Consider the following 19760-nt stretch of genomic DNA (forward strand, 5'->3'; position numbering starts at 1 on the left):
TATGTGGGTTCATCGTTACCCTGCTTTATACTGCCTCCTCAAAAACTATCTCAAACACCAGTACACAAGAAGCTGGTTTGTAGTTGTCTACTCTCTCTCTCTCTCTCTCTCTCTCTCTCTCTCTCTCTCTGCTTATTTATAAAGCAACTTTATGAATGAGATTTTAGTCAGTCTGAAAATATTCTGCATACATTAGGTATGTTACACAGGTGACTTAATAATGCACTAATGTCCAGTGCACTAATCATAAGTGTTTTTGTATGACCATCCTTTTAGCATGACGTCTCTGGGATGACAGCCATTTACTATCATGACCTACAGCCGTCCTTATGATTTTATTTTATTTTGTCACTACCAGTTTCGACGCTTCATTGCATATCTTCAGGCTGTTTTGATGCGGTACAGGTTGATACGATACCCATGCATAACCACCAACTCATGATGGTTGGAGTGCTGATACATAAGTTTCATATTATCTGCGAATCCAGTAATGCTGGCAACGGATGAGTTATGCGTGGGGATCGTATCAACCTGTACCGCATCAAAACAGCCTGAAGATGACGCAATGAAGCGTCGAAACTGGCAGCAACAAAATAAAATAAAATCATAATGACGGCTGTACGTGTTTTATTTTTTGTCACAATCATAAGTGTGTTCAATATTTTGCCAGAGTCATTTGAGTCATTGTCCTACAGGAAATAATTTAGTAATGGACTGAATTTCACTCTTGCTTGTTTTTTTGTGTCTGCATGCAAATCTGTCTGTACCATTACCAACAAAATTTTCATCTACCTTCCCAACTACTCCCATGAAGTGGTTATTAAATTCTTTGCCTGGCAAGTCAATGACAGTTCCCTTCTCCCAAGAAAGAAATGAAATATGCTAAGCACCCACTTTATGAACTGATATACCACATAACTGATTCTGTTCTGAGAGCTCCATGTTCTCTTGAAGTGCTGGGCACTGTTTTAACACTTCTGATTACATTCATAAGTACTTTGCAATATTGTCTGTAGTGAAATTCTGTGACTGAGCTACGACTTTCCTTCATATTGACTTTGAATAGACAGACAACAGAAACAAAAAGAAGAGTCTGATGGAAGATTTTTCACCAAAAACTACTGAGAAACATACATTAAACGTAATTGCTGGCAGCATTTGTGAAGCACTGAATGCAAGAATTTGCATTAATCTGAATAAAATATTGAGATTGAGATAAACAACCAAATTCTTTAAACTCTAATAAGGAAATGAATCAGGGTGGCCACTCTACTGGCCGATTATATTTCCCTGGTTTGTTGAGGACTTTTCCAGAGTTTTATTGTATTTTTCCTCACATCTTCTTTCTAGGTGTGGAAACTGAATGTTGAGCATGCTTTGTTCAGTATTTTTATTCCCTTTTAAAAAAGAAACTGCTCATTTTATATGTTAATGCATAACTGAAAATATCTAACATACTCAGGCCAATTGACATGTCAGTGTACTGTGAAATGGCAAAATGAACTGCAATACACTGGGTAAAGCAAACATATCAGACAAGATATGTCATGCACACACTTCGAACTGATCCCTAAAATAAGATTAAATTAACTGACTTGACCATCAAAAACTGTGATAACAATTGAAAATAACACATCTATTCACTGTGTGAAAACAGCTGAGGAACGACGTACACATAAATTTTATGTTTAACTAATGACTTACTACTTAAATACAAAAATTCTGAGAAAATACTTACAACATAAAGCAAATCCAAAATTCCCACGCCTTTTGGAAGACTTCTTATGAATTGCTATTTAATAAACTGAATCCCAAGTTTGATGATGTGGAAAGTGTAATTCCTTATATTTTACAGTTATACAAATGAATATTCAATGGAACAATATACTACCAACATTAACACACATTTAACTCTGTTATGTGTATATAATCTTCTCCATACACTGATTTAAAGAAAAACTTGAACACTATTTTAAAATTACTCTTCAGTAAATGCCACTTCCCTTTCAGTGTCTGCAAATATCTATAACTTTTTCATGGTAAGAAATTTAATTTCTTCAGTGTCTCTGCCTTTACCTTTTGTTCTCTTTTTTATATCGTGTTCCAGTGACTCCACACAATGAGAATGAGCATTTTTCACTGCATGTATCAACCATTGCATTATTTCAACTTTTGCTATCCCTCCGGAGGAAACAATAGCACCAAGACATGCTGTTGAACAATCAGCATGTTTTCTTTTTCATGTTCTATGATGCATTCTGAATTCACAAAAAAAAAAAAGAGAGAGAGAGAGAGAGAGAGAGAGAGAGAAAGAAAAAGAAAAACCGTCCCAATGATGCATGCTCATGAGAAAGTACAGATATATCTAGCCAAAGATCTGAAATCAGAAAATTCCTCTTCTCCAAATGAGCTTAAAAGTTTGATCCAGTGATGATCCATTCTACTTTCCTTTTGTTTGTGCAGGGGCATTTCTTCTTTTGTTCTTGTTAGTGAAATAAACTCTTTGCTTAGCATTAGCAGCCTGCATTCCAGAAAGCCATTTTTCCTCAACCAGAAGTCGAAGATGTAAGTTAAATGAGTGTTTGCTTCTGCTGATTTGAATGCCATCAAATTTGGATCTAAAAATGAGACTGCCTTCATCAAATGAAATTTTAATGGTGACTTCTACAATAACTTCTGTAATGGTATCTTCATATAGGTCAAACGGTTAATTCGGAACTGCAGCATATGTAAATTAGTGATGCCTTTAACCTTATTTTACTTTTTGAAGGAATGAAATTATATTTCTGTGTCAGGTCAGTTGACAGGAAAGAAGATACGCTGTTCAAAACACTTTCTTTTATGATACATTCCATAAAAATCTTCACAACATTTGCCAATACACCATAAAGAAATGAAGCTAATGACAAATCCGTTTGAATTTTCTCTTAAAAATGGTTCAAGGTGTGAAGCAACAGATATAAAAAGTGTGAATTTTGTTGCAAGTAATTTAACTTGGATTTGCTCGGAAACTAGTATAAAACTATGACTAGTCTCTGACACTTTTTGATTCTGAAAATCTGTAACAGACACTGATAAATTTGACAAGATAAAAATAGCTCACTCAGCTACATTTACATTTCCAGCCACTTCACTGAGCACAACCTAAATGGAAATGTTTTGGAACCAGTGGAGTTAATTTAATCAGTTCTTCTTGCTGACAGATCCTCGAATAAATAATATGATACTCATAAAAACTCTGTTGTATTCCAAGCAGTGTTTTGAAAGCCTTCTTTAAAAGTATTATGTAGTGTGTGTAATCCACAGGTACCAATGATTAAAAGCACTGTAACCTGAGATATCTCACGCAGACCTATTTTTTTCCAGTATTTCAAAGTCTAAGTACCAAGTACACAAAAAAAAACTGAAATTCGAAACTTATCTTTCAACATAGACTGAAAAGAAAATGGTGATGTGAAATAATGAAGCACAGACCACTAACAAAGGTTTTGCAAAGTGCATACATTGGGCATACTGTCATGTCACCTGGTTCAAAAAATTAACAGATGCCAGCCACACTGCAGAGCAAATACTTTGCTTCATATGATGTGATATGGTTGGAAGGCTCACATGCACAGAGTACTTCCATTTGCCACTCAGAAAAATCTGTCTTGATGAGCCATGTAACGTGAACATTGTTTAGCATCTTTTACATGAGATCTGTATGAAATTACAAAAGCACATTTTCTAAAACTACAAACTAAAATCCCAGAAATATGTGAAAAAGCCCTGATTTACAATTCTTTGGTATTTCCCAGTTTTCCTGGTTTCCAGGTTGAGTGGCCACCCCACAAATACTTCATTTTGGAAGGAAAATATTGATGCTGATCAACTACATGCTGGTGAGTCCTCAATCACATAATATGTTTCTAAAATAATCTTAATGCATTTCAATCAAATAAGCTGTCAAAAGGACAAAGGCTTCTGAAATCAAAGTAAAAATGTAATTGACAATTTATATAACCTTATTAATATATATTCTTTTCTGAAATGCACAGATCTAGTTTATAAACAAATGTTGACACAACACTCACCTTTACCTTTCGGTTTGCCAGAGACCTTGCGTATAGCTGTCTCCTCACGATCTGAATCGTCATCAGCCTCTGTGTCAGTTCCTGACTGCTGCCGGCCCGACACGACAGGTGCAATAGACACTGAGGGTGTCATCATATGTACGGGTGCACGTGAGCTGCTGCGAGACATTGCACGAGATCCTGCTGCCGTTGCTTCTTTGTGCACTCGCAGCAATTCATAAACCTGAAGTCATTGCTCTGATTAATGAAACCCTTGTAGACGTCGAGATGACTAGATTTAGAAGACAGTAAGACTACAGAATGCATATCAAAGTCTAGACTCAGTCACATAACTGGTAGATTATTATTTTACTAATGTAGTTTACTGAATATAAACAACCAACCTTCTTCGTTGCAGTAGCAGTTTGTGAGCTACTGGCAGATCCAGAACTGGAGGTGGAGAGAATGGAGCCCGATCCAGACTGTTGGGAAGCAAGCTTGACCAGGACTGTACTAGGAAGCCGCAATTGTGTACTGCCACTGCTGCTGCTGGTTGTCGTACTTGTACTTGAACTGGACGATGTTTGTCTCAACAGTGATGTGTTGCCTTGAAGTAGTGAAATAACTCTTGTCTGAGTCTTATTGTTTTGGCGATTAAGCACAATTTGGCGCTGAACCTTCGGGTAATGAAATTCAAGATTAAGGCTAAGTTACTCGAGAATTTAAAAACTAGCTCCTACTTCAAAAACAAAGTGAACAATCAATCCTCGTAATACAGAAGTGAAATATTTGAAAAAAAAATCATTTATGAACCAATGAATCTAAAGGTTACCACACTTTTAACACACTTTCCATGAAGTGGTTAGAAAGCACATATGAACCATAACTGAACTTTTAACACCTAGTCATCACAAAATGGAAAAAAAATCATGAACTATATTCAAAAATACACTCCTGGAAATTGAAATAAGAACACCGTGAATTCATTGTCCCAGGAAGGGGAAACTTTATTGACGCATTCCTGGGGTCAGATACATCACATGATCACACTGACAGAACCACAGGCACATAGACACAGGCAACAGAGCATGCACAATGTCGGCACTAGTACAGTGTATATCCACCTTTCGCAGCAATGCAGGCTGCTATTCTCCCATGGAGACGATCGTAGAGATGCTGGATGTAGTCCTGTGGAACGGCTTGCCATGCCATTTCCACCTGGCGCCTCAGTTGGACCAGCGTTCGTGCTGGACGTGCAGACCGCGTGAGACGACGCTTCATCCAGTCCCAAACATGCTCAATGGGGGACAGATCCGGAGATTTTGCTGGCCAGGGTAGTTGACGTACACCTTCTAGAGCACGTTGGGTGGCATGGGATACATGCGGACGTGCATTGTCCTGTTGGAACAGCAAGTTCCCTTGCCGGTCTAGGAATGGTAGAATGATGGGTTCGATGACGGTTTGGATGTACCGTGCACTATTCAGTGTCCCCTCGACGATCACCAGTGGTGTATGGCCAGTGTAGGAGATCGCTCCCCACACCATGATGCCGGGTGTTGGCCCTGTGTGCCTCGGTCGTATGCAGTCCTGATTGTGGCGCTCACCTGCACGGCGCCAAACACGCATACGACCATCATTGGCACCAAGGCAGAAGCGACTCTCATCGCTGAAGACGACACGTCTCCATTCGTCCCTCCATTCACGCCTGTCGCGACACCACTGGAGGCGGGCTGCACGATGTTGGGGCGTGAGCGGAAGACGGCCTAACGGTGTGCGGGACCGTAGCCCAGCTTCATGGAGACGGTTGCGAATGGTCCTCGCCGATACCCCCCCAGGAGCAACAGTGTCTCTAATTTGCTGGGAAGTGGCGGTGCGGTCCCCTACGGCACTGCGTAGGATCCTACGGTCTTGGCGTGCATCCGTGCGTCGCTGCGGTCCGGTCCCAGGTCGACGGGCACGTGCACCTTCCGCCGACCACTGGCGACAACATCGATGTACTGTGGAGACCTCACACGCCACATGTTGAGCAATTCGGCGGTACGTCCACCCGGCCTCCCGCATGCCCACTATACGCCCTCGCTCAAAGTCCGTCAACTGCACATACGGTTCACGTCCACGCTGTCGCGGCATGCTACCAGTGTTAAAGACTGCGATGGAGCTCCGTATGCCACGGAAAACTGGCTGACACTGACGGCGGCGGTGCACAAATGCTGCGCAGCTAGCGCCATTCGACGGCCAACACCGCGGTTCCTGGTGTGTCCGCTGTGCCGTGCATGTGATCATTGCTTGTACAGCCCTCTCGCAGTGTCCGGAGCAAGTATGGTGGGTCTGACACACCGGTGTCAATGTGTTCTTTTTTCCATTTCCAGGAGTGTACATACAAAACAAAGATTTATCACTTTTTGGTTTTCTGCAGTGTCGTGGTACTTTTCTGTGGGAAGAATTATGTATTTCTTACACAACCTACATTAATAATATTGATCATTCCCAAGTAATCAATAATGACCACACAAATCTATCAAACAATGTGAATTCTTTCCTTCAGATATTTTTAAGCAACTCTATCCTAATAGCAATCCTACAATCCACACGGTATTACAGAAACTGTCAGAACTTGTCCTGTATGTAGCCTCTTCTGCAGACATTCTTTTCACCTCCAATCTTGTTTCCTTATTTTGAACTGCACTTCAACAATTATCATTAATATTATTAGTTAATGCTACAATTTTGTTTCAGAAATACAAGCACAATCTCAATCCTACACTTATGTTTGCATACAAAACACTACAAATATATATGCAGTAGTTTGTTCAACAATATGCAAAACTTCGTCAACTACCAAAAGTACCGCACTTTCCCATATCCCATTTAGTAGGAACATTTTCATACTAAGGAAGCTCAATGTTATTATTAATGCCTGAAAAAATATTATCAGTGACCCTCAAACCTGAGTTGAGCAAGGACAGTAATCACTATGAGGCCTGATATGGTTCCCACTAACAGTGATCCATTTACAACCTAATTAAAAAGTATGAGAGAGAAGCACCATTATCCATTTTTCCCAACCAGGTTGAAGACAGAAATTTGCTACTGTTGGTGACATCAGTTTTCTGAGAAATTGGTAAGGGTCTAAGGTATATTTTTGTGTATAATGTATTATTCCTACCTCAGGAGAGATCCTCAGAGGTAATGGATGTGTAGTTAGCTGAGTCACCAACATAAACCTGCTCAGCTATCCTTACTGTTTTGACTAGCTCAGCATGTTTAGGTTGGAGAATCAAATAACGACATGTCCATAACCTCTGATGATATCTGCTGCAGTATGAGATCCACCATTAAGCACAAAAGATGGCTTACACCAATGCCTAATTACAAGAATACCTTTCACGTAAGCAAAGGCCATGAAAGTCTACAGTATATGATTTGCTGCTGTTCTTAGAGCAGAACGTGCAGAGTTTGTTGATAGTAATGCTTTATACTGTTTTGCTAGTAGTACATACCAGAAATAAAGGGATTCTGTGACAGGAAATCTGATGGGAGTTTATTTTTCAATGTGTTAGCAGTTTGTTGCTATTTGTTGTGTATCTTCACTCATGTATGAAGGATGTCAGTTCACCATCACAAACTGCCTCATGCAACAGATGCAACTGACTACCATGTTATCCATGAATGGTTTGATAGCCTCCCCCAAAAAACTAAATTTGCAGCATAATGAGTGGTTATAAGAACTGAAGAAAAAAGCAGCTGAGGTAATTGCAGAAAATATAAAGACTGGTAATCAGCAAGAACGAGCAGAAGTATATCATCAAATTTAATGATACGCCAATGGGCAGATCACCAAATCCAGCTACCTCGGTACACTCACTGGCTCAGCTGGGGAAATGGGAGGTTGAGAGCACTGTAAGAGTAGGAGTGGTAGCCCATCTGTTAAGTGACAATAGAAAAGAGTTTGCATGAAACTAACGAAGAGGGGAGGGGGGTCAAGGAAACTAAAGGATTAAGACAACTGTAGAAGACCCAAGAAGATGTAACTCACATGAGACTGAAGTGGTGAATGTCAATGGTGAGATAAAGCTTCTGCAAATGCAGACAGTAAAAACTGAAATTCTTTGTAACCTGTGAGGTACAAAAAAAAAGAGGGTTAATAAACACTGTAATAAATATGTAAGTAAGTAATGCAAAAATAATTACCTCTCTAATAATACGCTGCTGTTCTTGTACTCTCCGTAACCTCTCCATTTCCTGGCGTTGAGCTGCTAAAGTCTCTTCATCAAGTTGACTTTCACTCATCACTTCACGGATATTTCGTCTCATATTTGAAAATTTTCTTTCAACTGCTGTTTTATTCTGCTCACTCTGCGTATCTTCACTTTCTGATGAGGAGGCAGATGAAGATGATGAAGAAGATGATGATCTGCTTCTCGATTTACTGATGTCTTTGTTACTGCTATCCACACCTATCACAAAGACAAAGCATTTTTTACCAATGTAAGTTTATTGTAGTCAGCATTTGTCCTAATAAATTTAACATGTAAAGTAGGTGTAAAACTTCTTGAAACCTATGCCTCCACTTTATTTCCACACAAAATATTTCTCACTTTTATACAATTAATCACTAAAGTATGATGCACTTCAGCTTGCAAATAAGTACATACATATTTCCTCAACTATTAGAAACCAATCTATAGAAAGAAAACACTATATTTTAATTTCCTAGACATTGATGTTATTTTCTGTTAGTATAGTCTAAAACCAACTTTTATTCATGTGAAAGAGCTTCCCAATTTCAGATACATAGTTCATTATAAACACAAATACTTCAATTGTTTGAATAAATTTAAGCAAATAACTGAAGTGGTCTGTGAAGCTTTTGCTTCCTCATCTTTCAAAAGATTTTCAATATTCTTACTCAAACATCTACAATTATAGATAAATGAGTATGAGACAGATTGAAAAATGCAAGTAAACTTTATTATTTCAGACGTAATTGCCATAACTGTTAATACATTTGTCCAACTGTGAGACAAGGTGCTCAATGTCTTCATAGAAAAATGTTTGCAATTACTTATAGAACCACAATTTTACCCTGGCATGCACTACTTCATCTGAAGCAAATTGATGGCCACAAATGTCTTTATTCAGGGAACCAAAAATGTGAATGTCACATGGGGAGAGAGAGGCACTGTGTGGAGGACGTGTAAGGACTCCCCAGTGAAACTTTTGCAGCGCAGACAAAACAACCTTTGCAGCATGTGGATGGGGATTATTCTACAACAGAACGATGCTGTCCGTCAACATTCCAGGGCCTTTGGACCTGAAGGTGTGCTTTAATTTTTGCAAAGTGTTCACATTCTGCTGTGCATTAACTGTGGTGCCATGTTGCAGGAAGTCAATGAGCAGTAGGTCCTTGCAGTCAAAGAAAAATATCATAATGATTTTGCCAGAGCTGGCGTGCCTCTTGATCCAACGATGCTGCAGAATTTTCGCTTAGAAGCCTTTACACATCCTCTATATAGTATCACCCTCCCCCTATGCAATTTCCATATTTTTGGAGCCATGAACACACACATTGGCGCCCATTGATTTACTTCAGACAAAGAGGAGCACACATGGGTACAATTGTGGTTCTGTAGGCACCCACAAACATTTTCCTGTGAAGGCATTGACTGTCTTGTCTTACAATGGGATAAACTTATTAACAATTATGGAGATTATTTTTGAAATTATTAACAGTTTACTTACTACTTTTCCACCTGTCTCATTTTAATTCGAATGCTCCTGAAATGACATTCCACTCATCAGACATTGTATCTCATAGAAACACAAAAACACCTCAAATTGAAAGTACACTAAGTATTACACTCCCATTTGAAAATCCCTTTTCCTTAAGTTAAATTAAAGTTAAATTATGGGAGTAAAATTCGCATTAACTTGACAAACCACAAACGTAATGATGATCAACTATGGGAATGCAATGCATATAAATTTTACTGTCATACCACAAAATGTTACTGGAATCTTTTAAATACCACAAGCCACTTAAAACATACAACAATGAAGTTTTTCCAATCATTACAATAGAAATGCATAAAAATCAAAAAAGTAACAAGCACAAAAGAGAGAGAATTCCTTCAACAAAAGATAAATGGTGGCACCATTTTTCATGTGGCACTAAGCAGAAGAAAAATACTGAGTTATTAGCACATATAATAATAAGAAATAAGAGATAGCTCTCACATCTGAGAGACAGTACTTTCCAAGCAGATTCATTCAAACAATCCAAAGGAAGCGTGATTCCTCTTTGAAAGAAATTGTTAATGAAATTTTAAAACAGCCAATTCTTGGGCACTGTTTGACTATCTGGGTCACTAACCAAATTGCAATGAAGGAAATGGCAGGGAAAATTTAGATAAGAACTGTGTGTTTCATTATGGGTTTGTTTATGATGTGTGGAAGCATTGAAGAAATTCTCAAAGACCTTCAAAAAGTGGGACACTACAGTAAGCACAAAACATAAAATGAATTAGGGTTTACACAGGGGCTTACGAACAGTCGTTTATCCCCCAAACCATCCAGAAAAAGGAACTGGAAGGAGAAAAATAATACCACCACACCGTCAATGTTCCTCCATATACTGCATGATGGCTACAGACAATCCCACACACGATAGGCAGAAATCAAGAACACAGCAAATTTTATCACAGCTATTTTATAGGACGAGTATGAAACACAATCTCATCAAATCATGTAACCTTCAGTTACAGCATCTACAGTCAACCAGTCAATTTTATTAAAGCTGCTACTATCACATTCATGTTTCATAGTCACCAATATAAAGACAACAGGGACAAATTTGTATACAGTGGATAAACTGATACCAGGGGTGCAAAATATCCACCACCTCAGTACTACAAAACAAAATATGCAAGCAGTTTTATAATCCTGAGCCACCTTCTTGTTACTGCACACAGACGTTACTATTCCACATAAGTATCCCTGAGGTACCATCATATCATTGGGGTACAAATTATAATGGTTGCACAAGTAATGCCAGTGAGTTGTATAAGCATAAAAGAAGTCCACATTGACCAATAAGTTGCAATACTTGTTGTTAAAAGCTAATGGCAGTTAGCTGGAGTGCAGTAAGTTGGTCCAATTGTTATGAAGATAGTGGATCTATTAGCTACACGAATTGAGACAACAATGTCGGAGGTATTAACAGTATACACAAAAACTTATAAACTGAGAAGTTCTCAGTGATCAAAACTGCCAGGCACTGAAGTAGGAAGGAAGATAGATTAAGGTTTAAAAGTCCCATCAATGAGAAGTTTATTAGAGACAGAATAAAAGCTCAAGTAGGATCGGGAAAGCAATCCGTTGTGTTCTTTTTCAAAGGAATCATACCAGCATTCAACTCGATTGGTTCATGTAAAGCACAGAAAATCTAAATCCATCAAGCCAAACAAGTAGTCAAACTCTGCTCCTGCCAAATGTGAGTACAGTACCTTAACAACCAACACAGTAAGTGCTGATGAAGATTGTCATAAGAAACCATAGCTACAAAGCAATATCAGTGGAATCTTATCTCAGTCTGCATCTTTAAAAACCTGCCTGTGTTTTCACTAAATAGCCAGTACAGCTTTCTCACCAATGTGTAAACCAACACAATAAAACTGATAGCAGAAGCACAAGATTTTTGCTGTAGTGTTAACAAGAACGGGAAATAGTTACTAATTGTCAACCTGGGCCCTCAGAATGTAAGACTTTACTATAAACATTTGTAGTTCAGGATTTAATGTGTTTCAGAGTGCAGCAGCATCCAGATATTTGTGACACAGCTCTACTATTTGCACATCTGGTGTTTTACACTCGTAAACAACAGACATTTTAAGAAACAACAAACAGAAGCAAGGATCAATCCTATATCCAAAGTGTCACATTCATTCAACAAACTACAGACATTCATATTTTTTCAAGAGAAGCTAAAATAAGGATATATAAAATGTAATCAGACCAGTGTTACGATATGGGGCAGAAATACGCAGAATAGATAAGTAAACAGAGAGAAAGATACAGGTTTTTGAAAATACAATCTTGTGGAAGACATTTTGACCGATCTGTGAGAGAGGAGAATGGCGAAGTAGAAAGAACAGAGAACTTGGAAAGATACACAAGTATAACCAGATGTTATTGCAGAGGCCAAGGCAAGGAGAATGAGTTGGGCCAGCCATATCTATAAAGGAAAGGAGGCTCAAGATTGAGAGAAGTGTTAAAGAACCCCTGCGAAGGATGAAGTCATTTAGACAGACTAAAAATAACATGGAAAGGCCAGGTGACCCAGGATCTTCAGATACTAGGAGCAAAGGAAGAACATTGTGGACAAGCCTACCTGACAAGGACAAAAGCAGACTGTGGGTTGTCGAGCCAAAACAGCAATAGTATTCTCTTACACATCATATAGATTGAAGCAATTTCTACTCTTTTTTGGTCACTGAGCTGACGTACAAAATCGAGAGAAATCTCTTATTGTCTATGAAAACTGCAACACTGTGAAGAAAGTACGTAAATAATACGAATGCAACAGAAATCACAAACCACAGTATGACTCGCAAATAACTGGATTATGCAACATTAATGTATGCGTTAAATGAATTCACAACTGCAAATAGGCAAAAGTATCAGCAGTAGAATGGAATGATGGGAATGAAAATCTGTGCTGGACCTGGACTCGAACCCAGATTTCCCACTTATCACGAGCAGTCGCCTTACCATTTGGCTATCCGTGCATGACTCATGGACTACAACCTGTACTTGTACATCCATTATGTATATTCCTGTATAGATTACATGTTGTACCTGAAAGTCACCTGCCTGGTATCGGCAAATAAATACGATATTGCAGTGCCTGTGTTATTCTGACAAGCATGCATGTCCAAAGGAATTTTGGAGCATAATCAGAACAACACAGGCAATGCAATATTGTATTAACGTGTGCATGTCCATTGAATAAAAGTCTATCACTGCCTGGCAAAACAAATGATGGATGAGAGATCATCATGTCTTTTTGACAACAGATGAGACTATATTACCTGGGCATGGAGTTGTGGACTCGTTTGTTGCATCAGTCTGTGTCATCTAAAGTGGTATTATAGGAAATGCTTGGATCATAGCTGAAGAACTGAAAACTACAGTTACATCACACAACTTCAGCACAAAATGACTGGTATCCATCCAAATGGTACTGATAGAATGCACGACTCCACTGCATGTGTTGACACAATTCTGGAGCAGCACTTAAGGTATGCCACTGTCTGCCTGAAAGTTTCCTATCTGCTGTTGGAGTGGTGAATGGATAAATGCAATATCAACTACGCCAAGAAAAGATCTCTCTACCTGAAATGTGTTCAACAATACAGAGTTAGCATGCTGATTAGCAATCATCTTGGATGTTGGGTATCACATTCATTTGGATTACATGATGAGTGACTACACGAAAGATACTATGCAGATGAGCACTGTCTATTTTTTCTATGGTTGTATAAAATCAATGTTTAGCATGATCACCTCTGGACTATAGGTACTCCACAATAGTAAACCTTAGAGCAATACATAATAAGAAATTAGGACCACCAGCCAAGAACGAAAAGGTGCCAAATGCAAGCACACAAGCATATTAATGCAACAGAAGTATAGTAAAAGGAATGGTCAAGTACCATCCTGTGTGGAATGGAAGATAATAAGATTAGAGCAATTCAATGTGACTGAAGTACACAAGGGCAGTTGTCACATACTTTTAAAAAATAAATGCAACATATATGCAAAGGGCTAAAACTGGTAAGTAAATGAAACAAGATAATTAAAAGAGAGCAGGGAGGAGGAGGAAGAATTTTGAGACTGTATAGAATGTTTTACCTCCTATTTTAAGTAGTTAAATTTGACTATAATTTGTGTGCGTAACAAATACAGAAAGCAAGTTGTCACAAGATAACACATAGTTAATTGATCTACTTTTGATTCATTTCAGTCAGTGTCTCAATGGGTTAAGTTAATAATAACAAGAAATAAGAGCATGATAAATAGAATGGTCCAACGGAAAGGTATTCTGGGAATGAGAAAGTAACAAACATACAAAAATTAAAGTACATATGTACATCACAAAATGAGAAATACGTACTTTGAGAATATCAACAATGGAAACTGGAAGACTGGGCAAGGAAATGAAATTAATGGAGACAGAAAGAAGTATGAACATTACATGAGCATCAAGTGACCTGTCACACTTGAGGCACTTTGATAAAAAGCCAGCTATATTAGTCACTTATTTACAGCTTCAGCACTGTGTAGCTTTTACCTTCTGCTAACAATAATATCTAACCTGATAATCTATTCATCAGTCAATATTTCTGTTAGACAAGCTGATAAAAGAACAAGAACAGAGACTGGACAAAATTTATGCAGACTGGAAAGACAGAAAGAGAGGAGTACCTTAAAACATACTTTCTCCAGTTGACTATTAAGAACACAGATTTTTTTCTCAGGTGGTTGGGCATTTGAAAAAACTATGTAGCTGTGAGGGTGCTATAGAAGACAGCAGTCACATTTGGTGGAAATACACTCGGATATAAAGCGAATGGCACATACAAGACAATCAACCAATCGCGATCACTGAAAACTGTCATCATGTCACAAAGCAAGTGTCACAACGTGGAAGTCTGTCTTCCTCAAAAACCAGTGATGCAAGAAATGCAGAAACTGATTAGTCATCTAATTATATTCATGTCAACATCAAGACTGAAAGAGTGTAAGAAACAGTGCACTGCAGAGATTATTAGAAAGTGTTTTGGAGAACTTGGACTATATGAAGAAGCCCTACTACTGTTGTTGGGAAGTAAGTAGGTCAGTTCATCACACTGGCAACAACTTTTCCAATAAACAGAACAGTGATACCCGGAGCTTGCACAGTATGTTAGAATACATGATGCAAGAGGGCTCTTGGTTCTTGAATGTGGATGAACCCATTAGACTTGACTGACAAGATGACTGTGTTATTTCTGTCAAGCTTGTACAAGTCACACATTATTACTCCCTGCCGTTTTGGAATAAGGCAGTTCATCAACAAGTAATCCCGTATCAACCTGTACATCAACATGGACTGTAAATTCTTGATCTGCCATTAACACCATAAACACAGAGCAGCACTTGCGAGCAGTTGGTTTCACTGTCTGCACAGTGCTAGAATGACTGAATTTCTGAACGGAGATGTCCCGATGAGACTGCATCAAATGATGTGTAACAATGGTTAAAGCACTAGAATCTTACTCAGAAAGAGTGGACCATAGGAAATTCATTACAAGGCATGTTTTCTGAAGCACATGTCCATTTCCTTCCCATTCTTGTCTGGTTCAGTCCTGAATTGGTGACAAAGCAAGGCTCTCTATGTACGATTATCACAGCATTACAAATGTGAGGCACGAATATGTAAATCCCAAAGCAAATGATTCGCATTCATATAATCTAGAACAACAACTTGTCCATGAAATACTGCAAAAAAATGTAACTCGCCCTAAAATGTTCCTCTAATATGATCATATATACCCAGACAACAACCAAATGAGAAAAATATTAACAGATTCTGTGGGATGCTTTCCCAAACCCCCAGACTCTGCTAATCTTGTGTCCTTACATTTCCATTTGTCCCATTTCTTAACAATCAATAACCCATCACAACTCTCTGAATGGTAGAAATTATCTTAGGCTTTTGCTGACAGAACACCTGGAGATGAATACCACCTCCAAAAATGGCCACAAAAGGAACAGATGGCACAGTGAACACCAGACACCACGCAGGCATCAATATGGGACCTGGTCAGCTTGTTAGAGAAATTGTTTTGAATATGTAAAATTACTTCAACTGTGCAGTAATATTTTGCTTTATATCCACCTAATATACTGGGACATCAATAAAAGTCTAGTACATCTGGGACAGCAGTGTAAGATCATTTTTCAATGATACAACACAACTGAAAAGAATTCTACAAGAGACACTGTAATCTTACACAAACAGAATTGGAACTTTATATGAAACTCCAGAAAATTAACAAGAAAAGAATTATTAAATGAAAAATTTAACATGAATCTCACTGTTCTTCTTTCATTTGAACTTTTATCCCGCAGTTTGCGCAGGGTCGGAACTGTTACAATCGGATTTGGCATGGTCAATTCAAAGGGGTGGCCGGATGCTCTTCCTGCTGCCAACCCGTACTCCTCGGCGTGGAATCAGTGTACCCCAGCTGTCTGTGTCTAGTGTAAATTGTGAAGGAGTGTGAATGTGTTTCAGATGTCTGTGAGGCGTGTAACTGAGGCGGGACGTGGGGACCAGCCCGGTATTCACCTAGGGGTGTGTGGAAAACCACCTAAAAACCACATCCAGGCTGGCCAGAACACCGGCCCTTGTCGTTAATCCGCCGCGCGGATTTGATCCGGGGCCGGCACGCCTATCCGAGTCCAGGAAGTAGCGCATTAACGCTCTCGGCTAACCTAGCGGGTAACATGAATCTCACTCATCTTTCAAAAATTTCTGACACACTCTTAGAACAGATATGAAAAAACTTGTTACATGGGTCAATCCAAGTGAAGTGATCCAACAAAAATGAAGTTGGCTGCTTGGCCATTTTTAAATATTTTGGTTTTTTATGTGTGATTACCGTGTAATTGAGAAGTTCAAAACAGTATTCAAAAAAGTTTTTACTTTGCACACTTACTGAATGGTGGCCATTTTTATTTGTAAGTGCACAATGGTTTTTCAATTTAGAGACAGTAGCATTTATCTGAATATCTGCACTGGGTTAGGGCATAGCATTGCAACTGACATGACTGTTTTTAGGAAAGTCTCCTCTACAACATTGTTTATTACCCACAATACCCTACATTCAAAAGTAACCAGTCAAAATTACCTCCAAAGTTTGGCATTGAAAATTTGGAAAATCCACTTTTTAGAGCCAAAAACAACAACCAAGGAATGGTTAGTCAGAGTATATTTTTTTTCTCTAGTTAGATATCATACACTGCTAGCCTTATGACAAGCAAGAACACTGGCAAATGTTTCCTTAGTTTTTTTTTTTTTTTTTGGTAAAGTTTGGGGCTAGTTATCTCTGGTGGGACTGAATATAACATTTGATTTTTGTACATTTTGTACACCTATATGATAGCAAAGTACTGTAAAAACTTCAACATTGATATCTGACTGTGAACAAAGATACGAATTTTTGAAAATGAGGAAATAATTCACATTACACTACAATTGGTGTTATTACTGTTGCCTAACTCGTATGTGATACTGACTAGTAATCAATTATTATTAAAGTTACGGTCCTAAATTATTTGCAAAAGTTCGAAAAAATACTGAGCTAAACATTTTTATTATTGTGACAAATTTGAAATAAATATTTTCAATTAATATGTTTTCGAGATATAGTGCTTCTAAATTCTAGTGGTGATTATTTCTTCGGACAGCTTTTGTGACATAGAATAAGACCTCCCAGTTGCTGTGGTTAGTTCAAGCACTGAAAACTTCCTTAATATATTTTTCATTGGTATCCAAACTTAGTCATTTCTTGAATGACATTCTTGGATCAGGAGGGTGACAAAAATGCACAAAAACATCACCATTTTCCATATTTATTCTTTCAACCTGTGCAAGCCACCACTGTCCATCATACACACACGCTACCATGTCATTCAGTGTTTAAGATAGATAAAATTTTACTGACACAATGACCCTCGTAAAATTCGGTTTCTGATGTTACATAGCATCAAACTAAGTTTTTCCTGCAATGCCAAGGAATTTGTGGAATTACTTTGTTTCTTTTATTGATACACTGTTTTCAAATTGGGTTTAAAGTGTTGATTTGATATGAAGCACTACCTCTTCCTTCTTGACGAGTAAATAAGTGATGCCTTTAATATTAACCTTGCAAAAGGCTTACATGTCTTCTATTGTAAGAATTTGGTCTGTTGTCTTTCTCAGCAGGCTGGCTTTACTCACTTCACATTTTGTTGTACCTGCTACTCCATTGCTTGCATTTTTACAATGGCAAGAGGCAAAAAAAGTGCCATTCAGCCTCCAATCCGCAGTCTGCTTTGTGGTTGCAAAGCTTTGAAAAATTCTTTTTGTATTTGTATTGACTACCACTTCCATCTGTAAAGTATACGAGCTTCTCAACCTAGAGCAACTTTATTTTTCTTTTATGTAATTTTTTTACATACTTTTGAAATACATGGACAAACAAAGTGTTGTGATTCTACTCTTCACTTAGAATGCAACTGAAGAACTGCAAACTTTGTCTTTCTCATTTTCGAAGTACAGAACAAATGGATGCACTGTGTGCCTAGTCATTGACCCACTGTTACCCTTGTATTTCATTTTGAACCACAAATGTAAAGTTTTCTGCAAAATCAGCTACGACTATGGATTTAGTTTCATAAAGTTTTGCTTTTTTGTCCTTAAAAAAATTTACTTTGGATAGTGGTGATTTCTGAGATTTTATAAGTTATCAATTAAAGATTCAAAGTTCTCTTCCTGACATTTAACCACTGTTATTGTTTCAGACCTGTTGGTTGTGACCCACTGCTTGAAGGTGACACTGTTGGTCATTTCCTCCTCAGATTCATTAAACAAATCAAGGGAAGTTCCTTTACCATGGCATTTATCAGGCAAACTTGTCATGCAGTCATAACTGTTAGTATCACAGACCATTAAATCTACTAACTCTTTGTGGTTAACATCGCTGAGTCTTGCACTCGCAGTCATCAGTTTCACATTCAGATAATATACACAAACCCATACTCAGTGTTTTCCTGAGGTGCCGGCCAAAATACGCAACTTAGGATGACAGTCACAAAATTTTGACCTTCAAATTTTGCATTCATGATGAGCATTTTTGAAAGCTACATAACATTCATTTAAATTTGGCAGTACTGGTCATTTCTGCTTTGTTACTTTGGTTCCATTTATAGCAGTCTTTTGTTACCTTTGCTATCTGGTCACATTCTACTGTTTTTATCACTTTCAAAAAGCTGCTGGATCATTTCAATTGTTTCTTCACTTACACCTACTCCATCCTTCTCTCCTAAAACTGGTAGAATGCCTTGCCCTTTCACTAATTTTCGGCTTAGCCAAACCAAATGATCAGAAACGATGAACTCGTGAACTATTTTTTTCTGTTGGCTACAAGTCAGTGAGCAAAATTAAAATTTTAACTTTTTCCTCTTTAGGTGTCACTGAACACTTACATTTTAATTTCTCAATTAGGCTCAAATATTCAGTGTCAGATGATTCTGGAGGTAGGTTTCCTTCTTTTTTAGAAAGACTGTTGGTATCTGCATTATTAAAGCATGATTCTAAGTCTTTTCTAATTTTGTCTGAAATTCATTGTACCTTGTTTTCAACAGCTCCTTTTGTTTTTCCACTACTCAATTTTCTTATTTTTCAAAGCAGGAGACCTCTAAATTAGAGCAAGCAAAATCAAATTTGCTAATGGCTTTCTAATTAGGAATATAAATGTCACTAACAAGGTTACATGATTCTGGTACTGTATTTATGATAAATATTCTTGGATAACAATTTGGGCACAGGGAATTTCCAGGAATCACATGAAGTTTCACTCGGGAACCGGTTTTACTAGCACTACACAAGGACAAATGATCGAG

General features: G+C 38.0%; 1 protein-coding gene across 1 annotated transcript in view; it reads right to left on the minus strand.

Annotated features, from left to right (window-relative positions):
* The window catches only part of LOC126470614 (uncharacterized), a 208736-nt gene that overhangs the window by 186097 nt on the left and 2879 nt on the right, over nt 1–19760 (minus strand). Inside the window, exons 2-4 of the mRNA XM_050098568.1 lie at nt 8244–8509; nt 4457–4729; nt 4074–4296 (exon numbers count right to left, since the gene is read on the minus strand). Coding sequence (XP_049954525.1) covers nt 4074–4296; nt 4457–4729; nt 8244–8509 — 762 coding nt within the window. The remainder of the gene's footprint in view (nt 1–4073; nt 4297–4456; nt 4730–8243; nt 8510–19760) is intronic.

Source organism: Schistocerca serialis, chromosome 3, assembly GCF_023864345.2.
Source record: "Schistocerca serialis cubense isolate TAMUIC-IGC-003099 chromosome 3, iqSchSeri2.2, whole genome shotgun sequence".
NCBI lineage: Eukaryota > Metazoa > Arthropoda > Insecta > Orthoptera > Acrididae > Schistocerca > Schistocerca serialis.